General features: G+C 39.1%; 1 protein-coding gene across 5 annotated transcripts in view; it reads left to right on the top strand.

The window, feature by feature from the left end:
* FUT8 (fucosyltransferase 8) overlaps positions 1-18,666 on the top strand; it is a 231,573-nt gene extending 212,907 nt beyond the window's left edge. For all 5 annotated transcript variants that reach the window (XM_037031173.1, XM_037031172.1, XM_037031170.1 and 2 more), the window contains 4 exons: positions 1,304-1,550; positions 5,433-5,609; positions 10,628-10,778; positions 16,166-18,666. In XM_037031173.1, coding sequence (XP_036887068.1) covers positions 1,304-1,550; positions 5,433-5,609; positions 10,628-10,778; positions 16,166-16,483 — 893 coding nt within the window. In that variant the 3' untranslated portion in view covers positions 16,484-18,666. The remainder of the gene's footprint in view (positions 1-1,303; positions 1,551-5,432; positions 5,610-10,627; positions 10,779-16,165) is intronic.
* Positions 18,667-25,989: the final 7,323 nt, after the last annotated feature.

Below are 25,989 nucleotides of genomic sequence, written 5' to 3'. Positions count from 1 at the left end.
TAGCAATAAAACACGCCTACCATAATTTTCAGTTTCATTAGGCTCAGTACATTATGTAAAAATCAACTATAAATTCTGATATTTAATAACTAAAGTAGATTCTATAGTGTTTGCAACTCTCAGAGATAATTTGTAGGCCTCCCAAACTAGATTCAGCTCCCTAAAAAATGTACAGTGAGCCCTGGCTGGTGTAGCTCAGTGGATTGAGCGCAGGCCTATGAACCACATGATCGCAGTTCGATTCCCAGTCAGGGCTCATGCCTGGGTTGCAGGCCAGTTCCCGGCAGGGGACGCACGAGAGGCAACCATACATTGATATTTCTCTCCTTTCCTTCCTCTCTAAAAATAAATAAATAAAATCTTTTTTAAAAGTTTAAAAAATGTACAGTGAAATCATAACAAAATAACAAAAGCAAGAATATTATTTTCTTTCCAGGCAGTATACTAATCAGGTGCTGCCTTTATTTAGGAACTTTTCCAGTTTCTTAAATAACACAACCTTATTACTACATGGTCTTTAATATGTAAAGTAAAGTTTAGGGATGTTGGCTATCACATTTGGTTTCTCACTGCATTAAGAAATTAATAGAACAGTAACATTAATGACATATAGAAGTTGGATTCTGAAACTAATCTTCATCTACAAAAATTAGCATCTAATCTCTGTTGTAACTTTAAATTAAAAGTCAGGTAAACACAGATTCTATTACTATCATAATGGGGAATATAATAGCTCTATTTTTACCAAGAAAAAAAAAGACTAGAATTATCTAATGTTTTTCTCTTAAAAAGATATAGCTGCTTGGCTTATCATTATAATCTTTAGGTATCTCTGGAGTCATTTGCTTTGTCATGAAAGTAATGCAAGAGCCATTTACTATAATGACAAGCTGTAAGTTTTTAATTAGACTTTTTTAATGTCTAATTAAAAAGAAGCAATTATAAAAATCAGCACTTTGCCTAGCTGGCTGTGTCCACTGGCAGTATGGTTATTCTCTGATCAGATACTTTGAGTACTAGACACCATCCTTATCTGGGAAAGGAGTGTTGATATAGTAGCATGTTACGATAGAAAAGAACAGGCTATGGACTTGAGAGGCACATCATCTGAAATATGAACTGCAGCTCTGTCACTTTTGTGCTGACATCTCGGGCACCTGTGTAAACACCTGTGTAAAGTGAAAATTATACTTCTCTAGAGTTACTGTGAATGAAAGCACCAGAGTCCTTGTTAAATGGTAGTTGTATGAGCAACACAATGTGGTGATGTTAGATATGTGATGATGTTTTGATATTCTTTTAGGTGAAATAAAGGACAAAAATGTTCAGGTGGTCGAGCTCCCGATTGTAGACAGTCTTCATCCTCGTCCTCCATATTTACCCCTGGCTGTGCCAGAAGACCTTGCAGATCGACTTGTTCGAGTCCATGGAGATCCTGCAGTGTGGTGGGTGTCTCAGTTTGTCAAATACTTGATCCGCCCACAACCTTGGCTGGAAAAGGAAATAGAAGAGGCCACCAAGAAGCTTGGCTTCAAACATCCAGTTATTGGGTAAGAATCTGACTCATTCCTCATAAAGTGATACGGAGTAGCAAGGATATATATCTTTACAATATGTTGTGAACTTTACAATATATAGTTTAATTTCCATAGCTCTACCCCAAAACAGGATCTATAGTTCACCTTAGCCACAGGGAGATTATTCTTTTTTCATTTACTTAGAATAACTGGGTCATCGTACTTTGTCGCCCTTACTTTATGAAATCATTCAATAAATGTACTAAGTCCCTATATCTGAAAGCAGCTGTCTCCCCTGGGGAAACCAGCAAGATTTTATTTGATTGGGAGTATTTTGGATATTATACATGACCCTGTCTTATCCTAACAGAGTCGTGAGATAAAGCTGTCAGATTTATAGCTTTTTGATTACACCTTATTCTTAGGCTTTATTAATTACCACTGGTGATTCTTTTGCTTTTTTGATGTTCTGGGTAGGTTTTTTTTCTGTTCTGGAAGCTATTTTGAGAATAAGGATATTATTTGTACTGTAAGGCAATGTTAAAATTATTATTTAAAATGATCTCTTGGTCCACTTGGGAGTTACAGTATATATATATGTATGTATGTATGTATTCATCTGGTGCTTTTTTAAAAAATATTTTATTTATTTATTTTTAGAGAGAGGGGATAGGAAGGAGAAAGAGTGGGAGAGAAACATCAATGTGTATTTGCCTCTCATGGGTCCCCCACTGGGGACCTGGCCTGCAACCCAGGCATGTGCCCTGACTGGGAATCGAACCGGCGACCCTTTGCTTCACAGGCCCGCGCTCAATCCACTGAGCTACACCAGCCAGGGCTTTCATCTGGTGCTTTTATGTTAAGGGAGATATATCAGAAAATCATAGGAGCAAGAAGTATCAAAAAATCTTTGCTCACAAGTATATGCTCCTATACATGTACATAAAAAATTATGGGAGAAGGAGATTGCCTGGGTGCTGATGCAAGATTTCAACACCATGGGAAATGTCCTTTGCCTAATGGAAAGAATATTGAACTGAGAGTTAAGCAACTTGGGTAATAGTCCTGATTTTCCCCTATGCCATGTTACCTAATAGTAGTATTGGGCTCTGATTTTTCCATCTGTAAAACAGGGTAGGTAACACCTGCCCTAAAAATGAAGATGTGATAATATGAGGATTAAAAGAAGATTTTTGTTCTGTGGGAAAAAATGCACTATAAAGTATTATCACATTTCAGAAAGACTGATGCTTGAATAATTCCTGAAAATAGACTTGTAGAATAGACTATGGCTTTCTGTAATTTATACTGTTTGTGATAAAGTCAACCATTGATTAATATTAATACATCGCTGATTCATTCACTTGTTTGCAAAACATTTATTGAATACCTGCTACTGTGGGGGACAGAGATTAATGTTTTTTAAATGGCTTCTTTCAGCTCATTGTAGCCCGTGGGATAAGAGACTTACATAACTAACATTACATGGGTAGAATGTGATAAATAACATGAGAGAAGCATTAGAAATATTATAAGAGGTTAGGGAAGGGGGAATGTACTTTCATCTGGATCAGGAAAGGCTTCATAGAAGATAGAGAAAGATAACGAACAGTATAGTATTTAAATTGCCAAAATATTTTCAACTGTGTTATCTCATTGATCCTTTAACATAATCCTGTGAAGTGGGCAGAGATAATTACTTTGTAGGCAAGGAAACTAAGGAAATAAAATCTCTGCCCGAAGTTTAGAACCTTATTAACTTTGGATTTCCTGTGGTTTTACATACTAGAAAGCAACCCTTATTAATTTTCCATGAGCCATCCACCATATTGAGAATTGGCCAAGCAGAGAAAATTGAAATAGCACAGACAGCGACGGTAGTGTTCTGTAATGAAAGGGGAGTGTGCTAGGGTTTAGGGATCTGGAGGTCACGTCTGCGTCTGCCACTAACAGTTATGTGACTTTGGGCAACTTACTTGCTCATTTGGGGCCTTCACTAATTGTCATCCTTTCCTCATTTGTTAAAAACAAAAACACTAGACTGGATGGCATTTAAGGTCTTTACTAACGTAATACTAAACAGTTAGATTTTAGTATCTACCCATCATTCATCCATTTATTTATTCATTTCATTTGGCGAAATTGGAAATAAATAAAATCAGATCCCCTGAGCCAAAAGAACTTGCTGTATTAGTGAAAATCAGTTAGGTACACAAATAACTTTTACTTTTGCGAAGACTGGGTTGAAATGCCCTGTGTTGTCTTTACTCACTGAAATGTCTTCAGAAGCATCAGTTTCCTTAACTGTCAGATAAAAGAGTTACATTAAATTAAATAACTTCTAATATCCTTCACAGGTCTTACATTCTGATTCTTCCACAGAGATTTCATTATGGTCCTCTGTCAAATTATTGATCCATGCCTACTGCCAGGAGTACCTAGAAAAATTGCTTAGTGTAGTGTTCTGCCACTGTCTCAAATGCTCCTCTTCCTTTGATCCTTCCTTCTGTTACATCTCTTTGTTTTTATTTTTATTTGCATAACTCCCACCCTTGCTTCGTCCCTGTGTCTTAGTCTGCATGTGTATAGAAGTTACTGACCTTTATTCCAAATGTTAAAGCTAAAGAAAATACAAGGTGAAATCAGTATAAAACAGTGTTTCCTCTCATGAAAAATTTCACTGAAATTCAGTGGAATTGTTCTTTTTGCTCCTCTTCATTTCTTTGGAGCACAGTGAACAATACCAATTTCCTGAGAGAAGCAGTGATTAAGAAGGATGTGAGAAGGAAAAGATGATAGAAGTGTTCATATAATAGTATTCATATCTGGACTACAGTTTGGATGCAAAGGAAAGAATGGCCATGAAGGTGTCAGAACAACTTCAGTGAAATCAAACCCCCAATTCCAGATTCATAATACAAAGCTGGCCTTTGCTTGACCTAAAGGGAAACAAGTCTACCTTTTCAGTTTCCCTGCATACACTAGTGGTTTAGTAATTTGGGAAGAGGAGGGATACAGAAAAGACTAATTTCAGAGGAGTTGTAATTTATAAAAACAAGCTGTGATAACTATTGTTCTCATTTTCACTACAATCACCTTGAAAGCAGTAAGATGGGAGGAGAATACTGTGGAAGTCAATGCCTTTCTCCCTCCGTGCAGGACAGTGTAAACCTCTGTGTCCCTAGTTTTATAATTTTGGAGCTTTTCTTAAATAGGAAAGATGAGATAGAGCAGTATCTGCTTGTGTTTGATAAGAGTGAAAAACAGTGAAGGAAATTCATTATGCATGCAATGAGAGGGTTGTAATGGCTCCATGAATTTAAAAATAGTAAGGACCCTTGGAAGGTGTGCTTGCTTTGACTGTGCGACCGGAACGGTGCGTGCAAGGTCTGGGTTTTCTTCTGGCAGCTTTGAATTCTGCATGTTGGTGGTTACAGAGTGACCAACAGGGTAAGATGAAGGAAAAGAAAAGTCGGCATCAAAATGCTACAAACAATGTAGTAATGTTCTATAATAACAATTGTGAATCTTGGTATCATTCACTGTAAAAAAATCTTGAAAGTTAATATCCAGTTTTTTCTGAAAGGCTAATTGGTATTTTGCTGCCCAGTGTGGAATATAACTGTGGAATTTCCCCCTTGTTCCTGATCTGCCAGTTACTTTTTTATAAGAATGCATTTGTTAAAAAGCTTTACTTATTTTTTAATTTCCTTTGTACTGTGTTAACATACAAATAGATTTAAGATATATGTGTTTGGATTTTAAAAATTTTTTAATGGTGAAAAAGGAAAGAAAAATCCGTTTAAAATGTTCATAATGCCATCATGAAGAGGAGTATAATGTTGAGTACCCTAAGAGCACCCAGTGAATCAGAATATCTTCACAGAATCTGACTTTGTCCCCGTGTCCCCCCAGAGTTCATGTCAGACGCACAGACAAAGTGGGAACAGAAGCTGCCTTCCATCCCATTGAGGAGTACATGGTGCATGTTGAAGAACATTTTCATCTTCTCGCTCGAAGGATGCAAGTGGATAAAAAAAGAGTGTATTTGGCCACAGATGACCCTTCTTTATTAAAGGAGGCAAAAACAAAGTAAGTTAGATGAAGTAGTGATTCTAGAGTGGAACTCTTCAGTTGAAAGGAATCCTTCATTCCCATGGCTTATGATTCTTGATATAATATTATTACTAACTATTGGGTTTTTTAACTCTAACAACTGTGTACTTGTATAACTTGTTGATATAATCAAAGCAATTGTGAGCTGCTGGCAAAGTGTAGATTCCCTTTGGAAGCCCTTTTTCTTGGATCAAAGGCAGCTGCCATCTCGCTTTGTATTCACATGACCTCTTTGTGCTTAGAAGAGAGAGCAAACTTTCTGGAGTCTCTTCTTGTAAAGGCACTAATTCTATTATGAGGACCCCACCCTCATGCCCTTATTTACTCCTAATTACCTCTTCAAGGCTCTATCTTCAGATATCATCACATTGAGGGGTTAAGGCTTAAATACAAATTCTGGGGTGATACACACATTCAGTACATAACACTAACCAACTATATAGGACTGTTAGCCGGAATACACCAGGTACTTAGCCCTTTGCTCTGATTCTTCACTAACAATTACAGGCAACTGAAAACATATGTAAGATAAAAGTTTCATCTTATAAAAATTTCTAGAATTTGGAAGTTTTATTAAAATACATAAAGAATCAGCGCTTGTTAGTTTAGCTCAGTGGATTGAACATGGGCTTCGAACCAAGGGGTTGCCAGTTCGATTCCCAGTCAGTATACATGCTTGGGCTGCAGGCCAGGTCCCTAGTGGGGGCCATGTGAGAGGCAACTACNTAGCCCTTTGCTCTGATTCTTCACTAACAATTACAGGCAACTGAAAATATATGTAAGATAAAAGTTTCATCTTATAAAAATTTCTAGAATTTGGAAGTTTTATTAAAATACATAAAGAATCAGCCCTTGTTAGTTTAGCTCAGTGGATTGAACATGGGCTTCGAACCAAGGGGTTGCCAGTTCGATTCCCAGTCAGTATACATGCTTGGGCTGCAGGCCAGGTCCCTAGTGGGGGCCATGTGAGAGGCAACTACACATTGATGTTTCTTTCCTTCCTTTCTCTTTCTCCCTTCCTTCCCCTTTTTCTAAAAATAAACAAATAAAATTTTAAAAAAACATGAAGAATCAAAAGATAAGTTCTGTAAGCACTGGAAAAGGACTACTAGTGTGTATTAGTGACCATCATTTATTGAACCTGCCTATATTTCAGGCACTGTGCTAGGTACTAGGTAAGCAAGACACTCTGCTTTCAAGGAATTTCTAATGGGGTATGGGGGGGGGGCAGCAGGGTGAGGGGACAGAGAAGTAGTCTACGGAATGAGTAGAGCTGTTATAGAATTAACATTGGGTGTTATAAAAACTCATGAAGCACTGATCCTAACTTGGAATTTATCATAGGATCTGGATAAACCTAGAGTTGGCCTTTATTTAGTACCAATAAATAAAGGATGTATTAGATATACGTGAAAGTAGGGAAGGGGGAGAAGAAAACTCTAGTCATAGCTCTGCTCAGATACCATCTGTTCCTGAAAGCATCTCCCAGCGCTTGCCTATGTTCCTGCTGAACTATGTTTACTTTAGTCCCATCCATTTGAAAGCATTTTATTAATCATTTAAGCTATATGACTTTTCAATTTATTATTTACATCTTGGTCCCTTTTATATGTCACAAATGGGGGTTAGGAAGAAAAACAAATTTAGAATGAGGGCTATATGCAGGAGTTTCTCCATATCATTGGATAATACTTTAAATCTTCTGCCTCCAAAGAATTAACTTGTTATATCAATCTGATATACCGTAAGCTGCTTTTTTCTTAAGTCTCTATTGAATACACACACACACATAAACAAGAACCAAGAAATTCACCAGCCAAGTATAAGCCAACTTATACAGTTATAATTCTTATGTAAGAATTGAGGATTAAATGAACATTTGGGCACAAAACAGAATAAAAAAGAATTCTCAAGTACTTTTCCAGTTGGATATCTAGACCTATTAGAGAGATGTAGAAATTGTTCACCACACTTTTTCATTAGAATACCAGGCAGAATTTGTAGCTTGGTTGAAAAAATATTAAAATACTAATTTTATCTACTCTTATTTGTTCTTGAATGCATTATAAGCTTTTTCCTTTTTTCTTTTTTCTTTGATTAGCAAAATAATTCATGCTCATTAGAAAATATGGAAGTTGGTAAGTATACAAGCAAGGAAAAAATATTACCCATAATCCTATTACTCAGTGGCTTTAACTTTTTAAATTTTTATATATTTTCTTCATTTGTGTAGTTACACATTTTAGTAGTTTATCTTATTCTGTATAACATGAACTCTTTAGATTAATATAGCAGTAGGTCTCTTTTCCCAGGTCACTAAAAAAATCAATATAAACATCTTTTTTAGTAACTAAGTAGCCACTATGTGGATATTCCATTGCATACTTGACCATTTTCCCAATATTGGATAGTTATTTATAATTTTTTAACCTTATAAATAATGCCCCGATATGTGCCTGAAATTATCCCCGTTATTTCCTTAAGCTATATTCCTGGACATAGGAGTATTTAGATAAAAATATCTGAGGTGCTTACAGCTTAGATCTATAACACAGTATTATATTTTTACACCAAGCAACCCTGGTAGTATATGTGGCAATACTTGGTTATGGGATTGATAAAACTTGAATTTCCTTTTTGTGGTCAATAGTTGGTATCTCCTTTCCCCATTGTAGTCTAGGCAGTAGTTTCTCTCATATTCTATTATAAATGTAGTATTTATGCATTATTTTTCTCTTTGAAAATCCTTTAATTTTAATTTTCTGAGCCATGGAATATCTCCCTGAGTCTGGAGAAGGACTTCAGAAAATTTGCTGTTAGTCTTTAATTTCAAGTTAGTACTTTGTGGGTGATATAAAAATAAATTTGTATAAGGTAGAAGAAGAAAAAATGTTTTTTATTATTGCCAATCTCTGCAACTTCAAAATGGAAGGATTCCTCTTCTGATGTACTTGTGGGCAGAAGACAAGAAAGAAGCACGTTTGTATGGAAAGTTCCGTGCTCATTGTCGGAGGTGCAAACGCTCGCTCGCCCATTGTTCACTTTGTTTCTTTGATTTTCCCACTCTAAGTATCCTTCATCGAGTCGTCTTTTGCTTATAGAGACAAGGCCTGAGGAACTTAGATGCCTTTTTGGTTTGGTTTCAGGGAGGGTCCTTTAAGTTTAGAAGGGCATTAATGTTAATGTCACTTCTCAGTAGAAGGATCGCTCTTTTCCGTGTTTCACTGAGCACCCAAACCATGCCGACAAAAGCAGTTTTTAATCAAGGATAAAACCTTTACTCGCGTGTTTTAGCAATTCCCCTTCTCCTTTACCCTCCAGTGTTTTCATATTTATTTATTGCTGTTCCTGCTCTATGCCTGGGTATGCAGCTTTGCAAGAATCACATGAAAAGTCTTTTTTGTTTGTTTTTTTAGAATAAATGTGACATTTCCTTCATCTCCCTGATTTGGAGCTGAGGAGGGCAAAATGTCAAAAATAATGAGGCCAAATGGATCTGAACACTGAATACCAGTCTGAAACAGTGTTCAGAAACTTTAGCTTCATGGTCATTATTAAAGGCAATGAAAGAAAGCCCTGTGGTGGCTGTGAAATGAAGGGAAATCTGAAGCAGCTCTTAGGGGATTAGGAAAAAGTCCCGGACACTCACTCGTTCCAGTATTTATAGACATAGCATTGTATGGGATGCAAGGTGCTGGGATGCAAAGAAAAGGAAGGCTTAGTCCCAGTTTGGGGGCAAAACCATGTGGGAGACGGACAGGTAAACTGACTCCTAATGTTTCAGGATTTATAAACGGAAACTGTTATTCCTTCAACAAATACTTACTGATCCTCTATATCCCAGATTCTCTTCTAGGGGCTGAGAATAAGAGTGTAAACAAATAGATGAAGTGCCTGTTGTCAGTTAGGGATGATGAAGGTGGTGAATGGATGGATGTAGGCAGTAAATAACAGTAAATATATATTGTGTCAAATAATAAAAGATCCATGGACAAAAATGAGTAGGTAAAAGGGATACAGACTGCCAAAGACCTTACTAATGAGGCTGTATTTGAGCAGAAATCCAAAGGAAGTTAAGCAGTAAAACCAGATGGATGCCTGGGGAAAATGTTTAACAGTCACAGACAATATTGACTGAGTACGTGCTACATGTCAGATCCTCTTCAGAGTGCTTTTCATTGCTTAATGTGTTTAATCCATATGAATTACATAAAGTATGTACAATTTGTTATCTCCTTTTCAAGTAACTTCCCAAAGTTTGCCTTTTAACTCTGAAGATCTGTCTCATGCTCTGAGAAAATTGATTCACTCTGGAGGATAATTAAGCTTCTAATTCAGAGTAGAATTATTTGAACATATGGTAGACTTTTTAAAGATATCCTGTTTTAATAGTTTTAAACATCCTCTCTCAAGACTATCAAAATGTTACTTGGGTGGACATTGACAAGGAATTTGCCTTCATAAATGTGTTAGAATGGTTTCACGTTACCATTATTGGTTTAGATGGTGCTTCAAGAATGGTGGCTAGGATGGAGGTTGGGGGACAAGTGTGAATGATCACAAATTCTGAATTAAAAGTTTAAATGAAGTTTAATCACGATATTTATATTCTAAAGGAAAAGCTCAGTAATCAAATATGAAAGCAGCTTGAAAAACCTCTTAGAGATCACTAATTGCAAAGAAAATAGGAATCTTCTGTTTTGAATGATCATGAATTGAGAGGGATATTTTGATGCATCAAGGTGTATTTTATATGCATGCCAATGACATTTAACACACAGGACACTCCAGAATGGTTTCTGTCCCTCTGTTGGATTCAAAGATGCTTCATTGGCTACTTTCTTGGATGTTGCAACTTCTTAAAGCTCCATTTACTGTTAGAAGGAGAGGAGCTCTTGGTCAAAGGAGCCGATTTGCTTCCTGCTGATAGGACACTTCCTCCTAATAAAATAGTGTGATTTCACTGACCATGTATAAATTTATTTCTTTCTCAGGTACCCCAGTTATGAATTTATCAGTGATAATTCTATCTCTTGGTCAGCTGGACTACATAATCGTTACACAGAAAATTCACTTCGGGGTGTGATTCTAGACATACACTTTCTGTCCCAGGCAGACTTCCTAGTTTGCACTTTTTCCTCCCAGGTAAGTGATAATGGAGTGTTTTTAAGTGGCCAGTCATGGCCACTTGTTGGTCATGTTGGGGTCAGGAAGTTCTTGTTGTTTGTGTGGTTCTTTAAATGTTAGTTGTCATGATTCAGGTGAAGCTTTTCTAATATTTGGGAGTGATCCTTTTTGTGTAAGTATGAGATTTCCAAAAAATTAGCTATTTAAGTGAGCTGAATATTTAGTTATTTGGAAGCAACGGTTGAATACATCTCCACTGAAGCCAGCTATTGGAGTTGTTTAAAGTGGTTGGCTCGTTCATGGCATTTAACAGAAACAGCAAGTAATTAAGCTTACTTAATACTTTCTGATTTTGCATCAGTCAGTATTTAACCAGAATCCATCCATTTCTACACATCGATGCACTGATACTGAGAGGCTTAAATGCCCAGCACTTTGCTTCACTTGATTGCTTTTGGAAAATAAGAAAGAGTAAATGTAATTCCTTTTCAAGTCCTATTACATTTCTGTGTTAAATTTAAGCAATACTGTACTATATTCATTCCTTGAGTTTAATTGTTGCAGGTAATTATGTGTTGTGGATTTGGTATATGTGTTTTTATGAGTGGTCCAAGCAGCCTTATATGTCCCAGTGGAATATCTGCATAGTAATATTTATTGTGGATTTTATTCTGTTCTTTCATTTATGTGCATATTATTGGCTAGTTTATTCAACAATCTGTTAAATGACTATTTGTGCTCAGAATTATAGTAGGTGCAGAGGGAATTTCAAAGAAGATAAAGATACAGATCTTACCCTGGTCCAGAATCTAGTAAGCAAACAATCACATGAAATAACTACCGAGAGATAGAAATCATGTAAGAATAATATATTCCTAAAAGCCTAGAAAAATTTGAGAAAAAATATGAAAAGGAAAGCCACATCATTCTCATGAGAATGTACTTCAGAGAGTATAAAGAAATAGACAGTGTCTATCAAGTGACAATGTACATTGTCCCAGTGGGATTGCAATGTGATTGTTGGAAAGACCTACCACAGCAGAGGCTATGTGAGTTTCTTCCACATGGAATAAGTGTACAACTTACTACCTGAAAGACAGTTACACAGAGCAGGAGTCCCATAGGCAGCAATCCTAGTCAGAAGGGAAAGCTCACTTGGCCTTCAGATTCCCATGTAGGCATCCACTGCTGATGTCTCTTCCTGATGAGGGTCATGATCTCTTTTCCATTCTCAAGGGTGGAGAGGGGGTGTTGTAACTGCTTGGTCTCTCTCAACTGTTTTTGACAAGTGGGCTGTGTCTGTATGGTTAAAAAGTGCAAATAACTGGTGACAAGCTCCACATATTTTGAATGCATATTGTTAGAATGAGTAAGTCAAGAGTCACTTTCTCATATGTACCACCTCCTCTGTGGGCCAAGACTGTGCCCCTGTCTAAAGTTTGTTCTTCCACAGAGGGTTCCTCAGTCAAGGCACCATTGGCATTTGGGGCCAGATAAATTGTTATGAGGCACCGTCCTGTGCACTGGAGGATACTCAGTAGCATCCCTGGCCAATAGCATCCTTGCCTCAGGTTGTGACCATTAAAAATGTTTCCAGACATTACCAAATGTCCCATACAGGCAAAATCATCCTTGTTGAGGACCACTGCTCTAGTCATAAAAGCTCTAAAATGAAATAAATTAAATTAAATTAAGCTCTAAAATTAAATAAGCCAAATAAAGTATCCCTCTGTGCTACTTCACTCTGTGACTTAAAATATATTCTGCGGCACTCTTTGTTGTTTAATTCCAAATTCACACACAGTATAACTGGCCTCACTACACTTTCAATCAGATTTTGGGAAGTGTAGTGGAAAAAAACAGATATTGCATTTATTCCAGATAGATGGCTCTGGATTGGAATTCCCATCCAGGTATGGCTCAGGAAACAACCGTGGGTACGGCTTTCTCACTGAGGAGCAAAACAAAATAGTTTATAGATATCCCAGCATCACCCAATGAGACAGGAACCCACTTCCAAGTCTCCACACTAGGAGATCCTCCTGGCCCTGTCTGTTTTCACAAAAATACAAGATCCCATCTGGTCTGAGAAAACTTTGGAGCCTCATGCAAACCCCGCTGTTTGCTCCTCAGGGATTAAATTCCGAACCTGCAACCTTGGCATGTCCAGACAGTGCTCTAAGCAATTGAGCTACCTGGCCATCTCTGAAAGAGTTTTCTAAGCAAAACAATAATATTCTCTCTTCTTTCTTCACCTATTCTTAGAAGAGTTTTGGAAATCTATTTATGCTGTAATAAATGTATTTCTTAATTGCTTAAAATGCTATACCTCCCTGAGGATAGTTACAGTTTAACTTAATCACCAAGCATTAAGCTCAAGAAATGAAGCTCAGCTGCCATCCATCCAGTGGGCATGGTAGGTATTCTTTTGACAGAGGAATCTATTTTTAATGACTCACTATGTTTTCTTTATTTGAGAGATGTAAACTGTACAACATGAATGTTTTTGGTTGGCAAGCTGGTACTCAATCCACTGAGCCACAGCAGCCAGGGCACACATTTATTTTTTGCTTTTTTGAATTTAACTTTTAAGTATATTTTATTCATTATGCTATTACAGTTACTCCATTTTTCTCCCCTTTATCCCCTTCCACCTTGCACCCACCCCTCTCATACCAGCATTCCTCCTCTCTTAGTTCATGTCCATGGGTGATACATATAAGTACTTTGGCTTCTCCATTTCTTACACTATTCTTAGCTCTCTCCTGTTTATTTTGTACCTGTCAATTATGCTTCTTATTCCCTGTATCTTATCCCCCATTCTCCCCTCTCCACCTCCCCCATGATAACCCTCTATGTGATCCCCATTTCTGGGCTTCTGTTCATGTTCTAGTTGTTTGTTTAGTTTGTTTTTAGTTTTTGTTTTTTAGGTTCAGTTGTTGATAGTTGTGAGTTTGTTGTCATTTTACTGTTCATAGTTTTTGATCTTCTTCTTTTTCTTAGATAAGCCCCTTTAACATTTCATATAAAAATGGCTTGGTGATAATGAACTCCTTTAACTTAACCTTATCTGGGAAGCACTTTATCTGCCCTTCCATTCTAAATGATACCTTTGCTGGATAGAGTAATCTTGGATATAGGTCCTTGCCTTTAATGACTTTTAATACTTCTTTCCAGGCTCTTCTTGCCTGCAAGGTCTCTTTTGAGAAATCAGCTGATAGCTGTATGGGAACTCCTTTGTAGGTAACTGTCTCCTTTTCTCTTGCTGCTTTTAAGATTCTTTCCTTGTCTTTAGTCTTGGATAATTTAATTATGATGTGTCTTGGTCCAATTTCTTTGGGACTCTCTGAGTTTCCTGGACTTATTGGAAGTCTGTTTCCTTTGCCAGGTTAGGGAAGTTCTCCATTATTTTTTCAAATCAGTTTTCAATTTCTTGCTCTTCTTCTTCTCTTTCTGGCACCCTTATGATTCAGATGTTGGAATGTTTAAAATTGTCCCAGAGGTTCCTAAGCCTCTCCTCATTTCTCTGAATTCTTATTTCTTCATTCTGTTTTGGTTGAATGTTTATTTCTTCCTTCTGCTCCGAATCGTTGATTTGAGTCCCTGTTTCCTTCTCTTCACTGTTGGTTTTCTGTGTATTCTTTTTTATTTTACTTTGCATAGCCTTCACATCTTCCTCTATTTTGTGTCCATATTCAACCATTTCTGTGAGCCCTGATTATCAGTGTTTTGAACTCTGCATCTGGTAGGTTGGCTATCTCCTTGTCGCTTAGTTCTTTTTCTGGAGCTTTGATCTGTTCTTTCATTTGGGCCATATTTCTTTGTCTCGGCACAGTTGTTACATTGTAAGGGGCAGAGCCTTATGTGTTTGCCAGGGTGGGGCAACCTTATGTCACTGTACTGCGTTGTGGCACTGTATGTGGGGGAGGGGTCAGAGAGGGAACAGTGCTGCTTGCTCAGCTCTTGCCCCACTTTCAGTCACTTCCTCTGCTACCCACAAGCAAATTGGTTCCTTTTGGTGCTAAGTCCCAGGTGGGTGGGCTTGTGTACATTCTGGGATTCTGTAGGTCTCTCCAGTGATCTCTTCTGTGAGGCTGAGAGTTTCTCCTGCCACTGCAATTCCCAAAGATTTTCACAGCCAGAGTTTTTGAGTCTTTATTTCCCTCTGCTGGAACCCTGGGTTGCAAGGTCTATCTCCCTCCCCAGTTTTTCCTCCTGGTTTATCTATGCATGAATATGGGACCACCTGCTCCACCAATCACCACCTCACCCACGCAGTCTGTTGCCTTGCCAAGTGTCCACTCTGCCCCTCCTACCAGTCTGGATGAATGTTTCTTCTTTAACTCCTTGGTTGTCGGACTTACATACAGTTCAATTTTCTGGCAGTTCTTATTTTAGTTTTTTAATTTGTTGTCCTTCTTTTGGTTATGCAAGGAAGCAAGTATATCTACCTATGCCTCCATCTTGGTCAGAAGTTCTTTGACAGAGGAATCTATTAAGTAACTTTAAATGCATCAGGTAGATGCATCTTCCCCAAAGACTGGTCCATCTTATTTCAGTCCTAGAATGCTACTATCTACATAGCACACTTTAAACTCTTTAGAATATAGCCCTAGCCAGTGTGGTTGGAGTGTTGTTTTGCAAATCGAAAGGTTGCCAGTTTGATTCCCCATCAGGGCATATGCCCGGGTTGCGGGTTTGATTCCCAGTCAGGGTACCCATAGGAGGCAACCGATAGATGTTTCTCTCTTTCTGTCTCCCTCTCTCCCTCCCCCACACCTTCCCCTCTCTCTTGAATGAGAATAAAATAAACCTTTAAAAAAACCTCTTTAGAATAGAAATGGTAGATGTGTTTTACCTTACTTGCCAGTGCTAATCGATCGTCAGTAATTACATAAGTTTCTGTTGAAAAGAGTTCTGAGACCAAGTCCAAATTAGCGGAAAAGAGTGTGTAATTGATTAACTGAATGAAGGAAAGGGAGCAGCAGCATTTTGGGGAAGTATTTATAGTCCTAATTCTAAACCTTAAATTCTTCCTGGGCACTATTTATGTCTTTCTCATTTTTGTGCCACCAGTGCCCAACATGGAGGGCTCTGCGGCTCTTAATAAATGTTTATTAAAATTAGCTGATTCATATTCTTAAAGTACTTTATATATTTTTCTCTCAGAGGCCTTAATTGTAATAACCTTTTATATATAAAAGATACAAGCACAGAGATAAAAAAAGACTTATACTACCCCACCATCAGAGAGCATATAGAGTGAAAACTTGCGACTGGAATCCACTACTTCTTGTTCTCTCAGTCCTAGTCCTGGTTAGTTCTAGTCTGTTTGTCCAAGGGCTTTTAGATTGCAATGAAGGAGATCTTATATATACTAATAATTTTTTTCATTCTTTCCCAAGGTCTGTCGAGTTGCATATGAAATTATGCAAACACTGCATCCTGATGCCTCGGCAAACTTCCATTCTTTGGATGATATCTACTATTTTGGGGGCCAAAATGCCCACAACCAGATTGCTATTTATCCTCACCAACCTCGGACTGCGGATGAAATTCCTATGGAACCTGGAGACGTCATTGGTGTGGCTGGAAATCACTGGGATGGCTATTCTAAAGGTGTCAACAGGAAACTGGGAAGGACGGGCCTATATCCCTCCTACAAAGTCCGAGAGAAGATAGAAACAGTCAAGTACCCCACATATCCCGAGGCCGAGAAATAGAGTTTAAGATGGATGAGAAGGACAACCAAACTCAGTTCAAAACATTTGAGCCGAACAGCAGATGAAGGAAGGCCCTGACCTAACAACACGGGGTTGTATGTGCAGACACCCTCAGCCCCGGGAGCACCTTAGAACTGACAGATGCGTCATTGGTGGAATTCCTCTCCAACAAGGGCTACGATGCCCAGAACCCAGGACGGACCAATAATGTACTCACATATAACATGAAAACAGGTTGTTTTCTACTTTGCGCCTTCTTTCAAGATTGTGTCTCCATGAAAAACACTGCCACATTGTGTAATTTAAGTGACACAGATGTTTTGTGTGAGACTTCAAACATGGTGCCTATATCTGAGAGACCTCTGAGACCCAAGGAGAACATTTGAATAGCTCCCTGTGGTGGGGAGGTTAATAATTTGCCAGTGGTGGTATTGTAACCACTGAATTCACCCTAATCAGCAGATTCAGAATGAGAATGGATGTTTTTGTCTGGAATTTTTTTTAAGTAATTGCATCAGTTCATTCACCTCATCTTTAGTAAGTGAAGGAGATACATCAGAATAAAATATTCACACTCCATTAGGAACTTTTGTAAAATGATGCCATGAGCAGATTCTTTAGTATTCTGTGTTGGGACATTCTCTTTGATAACAAAAAATAAATTTTAAAAAGAGGAATTTTGTAAAGTTTCTAGAATTTTACATCATTGGATAATGTTGCGGTCAGCTTTATAGTTGAAAAACTATGATAAAAAGAGGAGTTTTATAATTTTTTTTGCTTTTTTTTCCTGTTTCTGATCAAGTGACCAATCAGATCTGAGCTCAAGCATCATTGCTCCTTTTTCGACACTGAAAACTGGGTTTAGTTGGTGCATATTACAAAGTTGCTAAGAATACTCTGGGAGGTTTTATTCTCTTACTTCGTGTGGACATTGTTTATTTGTTTTTATTGATTTAAATAATTATAGAGAAACTGTCACCTTTATTCTAAAACTAACAGTTTCGGGCTTGTTGGTAACCTTTCTTACTATAACTACCGCCACTTTTTTGTGAGTTTTGTGTCCTTTTGTTTTATCCAGGAACCAGTTTTTTACTTTCCTATCATATCCTGCTTTTCAGAGTACCAGGAATTTTGGGGTTGGGAAGCTGGCTCTGTTTCTGAAACACAGTCTCACAGAATATAGAATTCAGTGAACAAAGGAGAGAAGAAGAACCAGTGTGAGATCCCAAATGGATTTGGGATCATCTCTTCCAACTACTTCCTTTTAGTAATTCCATGTTAGAATCACTTCAGGAGACCAGGCTTTGATGTTCTTCATGCTTTCTCTCTCAAAATCACTTTTTTCTTCTTAAAAACACTTTTCTATTTTGTGTAGCCTGCCTCCTTTAGATGCCTGGCAGGAGCATTACATAGCTCTGCCTTCTGAAAGAAAAAAAATTGATCCATGTAAGAACCAGTAGCAGGCCTGGTGTTGAACATTTGGAACCCCAGACAGAGCATCTCTGTCCTTTACATCCTCACTAAATGAAAATACCTGTACACAAAATTTCCCCACCAAACTTCACTCAGTTTTTTTTATTCCTTTCCAGTCAAGTCTCCCAAAGAGCAAAAAGTACCTATAGTGTCAGTAAGCAATTTTCAATTTAGTTTTGGTACAAATAAAAGTCACTTGAAACAAAAATCTCCAACTGAGCAGGAGTACTTTGGAATGTGAGTTGTTTTCTTATTCCCATCTCACTTGCCATCAGAGCATAAATAACCGTGGTTACTGGTAATAACTGCTTTATATTTCTCTGTAGCATTCCTGTTTTTATTCATTATAAACATGTTTTTCTTTACTTCATTGAACATAGTTATAATAGCTGTTTTTTTCTTTTCTGCTAAATCCAACATAGGCATCATTTCAGAGTTGGACTTGTTTGTCTTTTCTCCAGAGAAAGAGTCCTATTTTTATGGTTCTTCAAATATTGAGTAATTTTAGATTGTATCCTGAATGTTGTACATGATTATGTTGTGCATTCTGTTATATTTCTCTGAAGAGGACTGGTTTTTTTTTTGTTTGTTCGTTTGTTAGCAGGCATTTAACTTCATCGAACTCAGAATGTAAACTATGTCTTGGGCAGCAGCTGAAATCTCAATGATTTTAGCTTTAGCTGGCGCCTCTCTCACATGCATGGTTGTATGGTTCAGGGGGCAGCCAGAGATGTGGGTAGAGCTTATACATGGATTCGGTCTCTTTCTTCTGAGATTTCTCCCCTCACTTTCCAGAAGCTGTGGTTGCTCTGATTCTTCAACCAGAGAGGCTGCAGTTTTCCATCAGCCTAAAAGCCATAAAAACAGCAACTCACCTTGTGCCATTTCCTTCTTCCGAGTTTCAGACTCTCTCCAGAACTTGCCTGCTCTTTTGTTTTCACCAATGCCTTCAGGTAGTTTTTGTATTTTGTCAAGAGTTTATAGTTGTTTTCCTTTGGAAGATCCATCCAGTAGACACTTGAACACCATACGGGAGGTGAAACTCTGAGGCAGCAACTTAAAATGAGAAAGCATAGTTGGTGGAGGGGGGGGAGGGGATTTTCAGTCCTGTGACAGCCTTTTGTTCAGACTCCAGCCGTAATAGCTAAGGAACAGTAGCTCCAATCAGGAAGGAAAATGTACTAACCATATGGTTAAACCTGCAGGTGCGGAGGGCTAATGAATACTGCTGACCACATCTTACTGAAAAGCTTTCCTGAGCTTTTTTTTTTTTTAATATTTTATTTATTTATCTTTAGAGAGGATGGGAAGGAGAGAAGGAGAGAAACATCAATGTATAGTTGCCTCTTGTGCGTCCCCCGCTGGGAACTGGCCTGCAACCCAGGCATGTGCCCTGACTGGGAATCGAACCGCGATCGTGTGGTTTGCAGACCCGCACCCAATCCACTGAGCTACAGCAGCCAGGGCAGCTTTCCTGAGCTTTTGCAAGTCGTGATGTACATGGTGATGATCCCTCCTTTACACACTGCCTCACTGGAAGGGCTGCCATTTCCTCACCCTGTGGTATTTTCTCTACGAGGACCTGGTGCTTTAAGACTGAGTGGTTGGAATTGAGTGACCGGTGCTTCCCAGATTAGGAAGATTTAGGTCTTGTCCTGGTTTCAACATTCATTTCTCGAAGAGCCTAATGTAGAATCAAATTACTAGCCTGGACTCACTAAATGTGGGTACCAGAATTCTGTATATTGGTGACAAAGCCATTATGAAATGTCTTCCCAAGGGTTTCCTGTCCTACCACTCAAGTCTGATTTAGTGCCCAGCTGGAGAGTTCATGCCTGTTGTGAGTGGGCTCTCAGCCCTAATTCGGTGTTTCTTTGTGTCCCAAATCTAAGAGACTAGTTTCTTCCCTTTCTGAGCTTAGTTTTTTCTTTTATATAGACCCTAGCCTGTTTCCTGTGTTCCTGCTTAAGAAAGTTGAGAACATCAACAGACTCAGCTTCTGAGGTGGGTGAGGATCAAAAGAGAAAACGTGCATTTAAAAATCCATCTCATAGAATGAGTGTCATCATCATTTAGTTCTGAGAGAATACTGTCCTTGTATATTCAGCAAGTGGGAAAAGTATTAGAATCTAAATAATGCATCTAGAAGAATCTCCTCTGCCTCCGTGAGAATAAATCTCCCTACTTGAGGGATAACAGACAAGTCTCTGACCACAGCCAACAGCCTGACATTTCACTTGCGCTCCCAGGAGGCCAGGCAATGGCCGGAATGCACAGACCTGAACAGAATAAACGTGTGGCTTGGATTTTGATGACTCTTGGAACTTGGCTCTAACACCTTAATTTATGCCACACAGAGGCTCTAGGGAATTTTTTTAATGCGTTGCCCAGAGGGAAGCACAAAGGGAAATTTGCCTCTCTGCTTACAGGTTCCTGGCAGCAGTCTTTCTCATGGAAACACGGAGAAGTTGTTCCAGGATTCTTGGCAGGGCCAAGGCAGACCTTGGCAAGTTCTTTGGCTTCAACTGTCATCGACATTATGCATGTTTGAGCACTTGCCCTTTGATAGTGTGCTTGTTTTTGGTCTTTTGTACGAGTCAGAATCTCTGACTCAGTGCCTGCTCAGCTTTTCAGCCTTGCCATCTTCGTCTAGTTCAGTTGCCACCCGCGTCTGCTCTCCTCCGTAAATAAGGCAGTTTTGATTTTGTATTCCTTCTACCTTTATTGAGTATGATCTCATGTGAAGGGCTCCATAGTTACTATTCCATTGCTCATGCAGTGCAATCCTAATTACTTGCATAGACTATAAGTTTGTCCTTGGTATTGCCAAGATATAAAGGGAACCAAATACTCCCTTGGACAGTTTTAGGTAGTACATTCCTGGACCTGAGATTCAATGAAGCTGTGATATTATATATTCATGGTCATTTAAGCTAAAGGTTTCAAAGATTTACAAATCAATGTCAATATACTCAAGGGGAACATGGCTAGGGCGTCCTTTGCATAAAACTATGTCAATCTGGACAGAGTCTGTACTTTTTAAAAGCAATGTGTTGAAGGCCATGGCCATAGTCATTTGACATTTTGAGAAGAAAGTCAGGAAGAGAGTTCAGAGCTCCTGACCTCCTGTCATCTGTAACTGTTCTTTATAACCTCTTCCCTCCCTTCCCTGAGTCCATGTCCTGTGGAGGCTTTTGTTCCCACTAACTGCCTGTGTGGGTAGGGAAAAGGCCACTTGCAAAGGAAAAAGCAGCATGTTGGGCATAACCCAGCTGGTTTTGAGAGCATCTGTGGAGGCTGGGAATGTGCAGTGCTTTCTGCAGAGAGCACAGATAGTTTAGATGGTGGGTGCGGTCAGCAGCCTGAAGAATGCTGGGACTTTGAGTGTCTAGCTAGTTGTAACTTCCCTAGTGGATTGCAGCCCCTGAGAATTTTTAGCCCAGTGCAGGGAATGCAGGGCAGTGGCTGCAAAAGCAGAAGACCTAGTTCTCAGTTTTGTTTCTCCTTGTCATGATTCCTACAAGCAGGTAATGACCCTGTATCTCAAATTCTTTAGGGGAAAGATCAATAGGACTCACTAAAGGTCACCAAATTCGGATTCAGAACATCTGGCCTTCTAATTTTGACTGCCATTAAATGTAGACAGGTCAAATGGTTTTTCAGAGCTCCAATGTCTTCAACTGTGGAATAAAATGTTGGATTTAATCAGGGTTTGCAAATGTTCATGTCTGGTTGGATTCTGTGTATTGAAGTGGGTAGCTACTACTTGGCTTTGGCTGATTTTTGTTGAAAGGACATAATGTGGCCAGATCTTTTTTTTTTTTGTAAGATGAGCAAAATCTATTTTTATGCTAAATCTTCAGATTTTTAAATATTAATTAAAAAGATAACTAAAAGGAGGCAAATAAACCTCTGTGGCTACTTTTGGTCTATAGTCTATTAGTTTACAACCTCTGGACTGGATATAGAAGGTTCTTATCTGACTTCAAGATGGCCCGAGAAAAGGATTGGTAGAAGAGGTAACAGCTGTACAATGCTTTCAAGTTCAGTTGCTGCATGGACCCCAGTTCTTTGGAAATGTCTGCTTGGCTGGCTCTCATTTTGGGGCTCAACAGTGACCAAGTATGCTGAAGGGCAGCTGTGCTGTGATGGTTCATACCCTGGGCCCTCCTCAGACTTGTCCTTGAGGACCCAAATTCCAATTGCCTTGACCAACACTCTTGATTTTCTACACTCAGGCTCATGGACTGGTGATGACAGGCCACAAATTTAGTTGCCCCCGCCGTGGGAAGTCACTGCTCTTTTTCTCCATTACATCCAAATATCAAGGCATCAGGGTACACTTCGAGTCTTTGGTTCTCAGTGTGGAGTGGTATGAGGACTCTTGGTGGTCTTTAAGAAAGCACAGTGAACTACGAGGTGCTGAATTATTAACAACGAGCAGATACTTTTTAAAAAATGATATTGCTAACATACAGATTGATAAATGTGACAAGTCATGAGTAAAGTTTTAGACTAGATTATTTAAAAAGTGATAACTTTGAGAACCAGACACACCAGACTATTTATTGTTTTCATATGAGAATTACAATAATAGCCAACATTTAATGAGCACTTTCTATGTACCTGGAGTTTTCCTAAGCACTTTACCTGGGTTACTTTATAATCATCATAATCACAAGGTAGATACTATTAATTACCTTCTGAAGCACAGAAAGCGTAAGTAATTGTAGAGTGGTAGAGCCAGGATGCCGATTGCTTTGCATTTAACCACTTCAAGGAATACTGTGTCCGAGCATCCTGCCTCTAGGATTTCAGCGTGGCAATTAACTGCGTTACTGTGGAGGAGATAGACTGAGGCTGCATGAGCACAACTGGTTGTGTTAAGAATTAGCTGTATTTATTCAACAGGTTGGGTTAACTCAAGCCGTGCTGGTTTGCCATAGAGCTCCATACAGACTTGCTCACATAGTTTATTAATGCTTTGAAAAAGGACATTGATGGGAATAGTGTAATGCAGTTAAAAGTATGAGTTCTCTTGTCAATCTGCTTGGGTTCAAACCCTGGGCCCTCTACCAATGGACCCTGTGGCCTTCAGCAAGTAACAACCTCTCTGTACCTTTGTTTATCCATTAATTATAGCAACTACTTCATAATGTTTTTGTGAGGGGTAAGTAACGTGAAAATCTCTTAGCCGAATGCCTGGCACAAAACTCAACTAATCTGAGCCATTGTTACTATCCTTATTGCATTGTTATCAAATTTTTTAGTGACTAAAGGCTGAGATAATGGCAAATTATATTGTTTAAGAGAATCAGGATCCCTAAGAGTTGATTAAAAATTGAAATGAAGGGGTAAGTCTAGCATGTATTCAGGGCTAAGTGTCACTGCACTAGATAATGAACACTGGAACACTTAACCTGCTGCCCAAATGGAGTGTGTTCTTAGATCCAGAAGGCCAGCTGTGCCTCCACCCAGCCTGTGGGAGACGGAACTAGACACTTAGAGCTGAGTTAGTTGTCCATAGACTCAGTGTTGCCAGGAGTGTGCTGTGACTCCCCCGGCTCCTCAAAAACAGAAGTCTCCGGACAGGGAGGGTATTGGACTGTTAAATCTTACCTTGAATCCTGTGCTTGGTATTTCGAGGTAGCATTTCCAAATATAGGTGAGGTTGCTATGTGAAAAAGCAAGCAGGGTTGTTTTATGTGACTGTAGACGTGTGCAGAAGCAGTAGCAATAAGGGTAAGTTTGCCACAACATATAAAAGAACTTCCTAATAAATTCTGTTGTTGATAATAAAGAACACAGGCTAATACAGGTGACGCCAGCCTGCTCTTGCAAGGCTGTCCAAGGAGAAATGGATGATAAAGGAAAGGAACTTTAAGCATGTGACAGGTTAGATAACCTCCAACTTCCAGCCCCACACGTCTATCAAGGTCATGGATTTATGGTCATGTTGTAGAGGCTGAGATTCGGACAAGGTCATAAGTGGTGCTAAGCTGAAGCTGTGTAGTTAGCAGCCTGGACAGCTTGGTCTGGTAGTGAAAGGAACAAGGGTGGTTTGCTAAACCAGGTGACTAGGTCTTTTTGTAGATCTCCCGTTTGTTTGTTTTCTCTCTCACCTTTGTTTCTTGGTAAAGCTTCTTTCATAGGACCACATCTGTATTCATCTAAATGAAGGGAATAGGAATTTGTAGAGATAAAGGCCAAGAGAACCGAGCAATCAGTTTCCTTGAAGGCCAGTCAGATTAGATCTGACTTTTCCTTCCCATTCAAGAAATCAAAACAGGTATGAGTCCCTTCTCATCTAGTTCAATTTTTTGTAGGATTTTATTTTTTATTTTTAGAGGAAGGGGAGGGAGGAAGAAAGAGAGAGAGAAACATCAGCATGTGGTTGCCTCTCATGTGCCCCTCCACCAGGGCCCTGGCCTGAAACCCAGGCATGTGCCCTAACTGAGGGCACTGAGTCACACCACCCAGAGCTATTTCAATTTATTTTTAAGTAATACCCATAAAAATTGCCCTGTCAGGNTTTTTGTAGGATTTTATTTTTTATTTTTAGAGGAAGGGGAGGGAGGAAGAAAGAGAGAGAGAAACATCAGCATGTGGTTGCCTCTCATGCGCCCCTCCACCAGGGCCCTGGCCTGAAACCCAGGCATGTGCCCTAACTGAGGGCACTGAGTCACACCACCCAGAGCTATTTCAATTTATTTTTAAGTAATACCCATAAAAATTGCCCTGTCAGGTAGTTCATTTGGTCGAAGCATGGCCCCACACACCAAAAGGTTGCAGGTTCAATCCCCAGTCAGGACACATACCTAGGTTGCAGGTTTGATCCCCTGTTAGAGTGCCTATGTGAAGGGGGTGATCGATCTATGTTTCTCACAATCTCTCCCTCCCCCTCCCTCTCTTTCTGAAATCAGTGAGCATATCCTCGGGTGAGGATTAAAATATATATATAAATACATGCACACACATTTCAGATTGTTTGCAAACATACTTCCCAATTGATCACTTCATACTGGCGGGTCACCAACTTGCCAAGATGAGAACATCTGGCGTATGTTAAGATTAAAGAACAAGGGATTTGAAATCAGTTCTGTTTCCAAGTTTCAGCTTCTCACCTATTAACAAGTTCAATCTAAATGAAGTAATGCTCTCTCAAAAAATTCTAATTGATAATTCAAATAACCATAGTTCTGTAAGTCAATATTGGCAAGTTTGTACCCACTGTGTTTTTTCCTAAGTAGAGTTTTATTGGAACACAGCCACACTTGCTCACTTATATATCGTCTATGGCTGCTTTCAGGCTATGGCAGCAAAGCCAAGTACTTGCAAGTGTACAGCCCACAAGACCTGAAATATTTACTGTCTGGCCTTTTTCAGAAAAAGTTTGCTGGCCACTGTATAAGTATTCCTATCTTTTAGACTCAAATCGATAATCCAAAGGGGCTCAACATCCCAAATTACTGTTTTAATCATCAGGGAATATTTTCACTTTTCTGTGGTAGGGTCTCTATAGCATGCCTTTGTACAAGTAGGATAAAGATGCTCCTTTAGGCAATGATTTTAATATACTTCTATAACAAAACTCTTACCGCCATCTGCCATGAAAGTGCTTCATTAATATACAAATCTGCAACATCTACAGCATGAATTGCACTCCCCTGTGCAACCGTCTGCGGCAGCCCCGGGTTGGCAACGGGATCTGATGGAAATGCTCTACTTGGAGTCCGTGGGCCGCGGTTCTGCTTCCAGTTCTGAAAGCTGCTGCTCTTGGGCAAACCACGTAATCTGTCTAAGCCTCAGTTTCCTTCCCTCTAATGTGGAAATAGCTTAAAGTTGTTTTGAGAAATTAAATAAAATAGCAGACATAATATCACTCTGTAAAGGCTTAGAGCTCTACAAAATCAACCTCCAGCCATGGTTTGGACACCTTCTATAGTCCCAGACTGTAGTAGGGCCTGGAGAGAAGGAAATCAGTTTAAAGAGTCTCCAGTCTCACTGAAGGTTGTGCACAGGTGAACTGCACT

The sequence above is a fragment of the Sturnira hondurensis genome, unplaced genomic scaffold (assembly GCF_014824575.4).
Source record: "Sturnira hondurensis isolate 20B ecotype Veracruz unplaced genomic scaffold, ASM1482457v3 Scaffold0021143, whole genome shotgun sequence".
In the NCBI taxonomy this organism is placed as follows: Eukaryota; Metazoa; Chordata; class Mammalia; order Chiroptera; family Phyllostomidae; genus Sturnira; species Sturnira hondurensis.
This window is presented reverse-complemented; position numbering and strand designations above follow the sequence as displayed.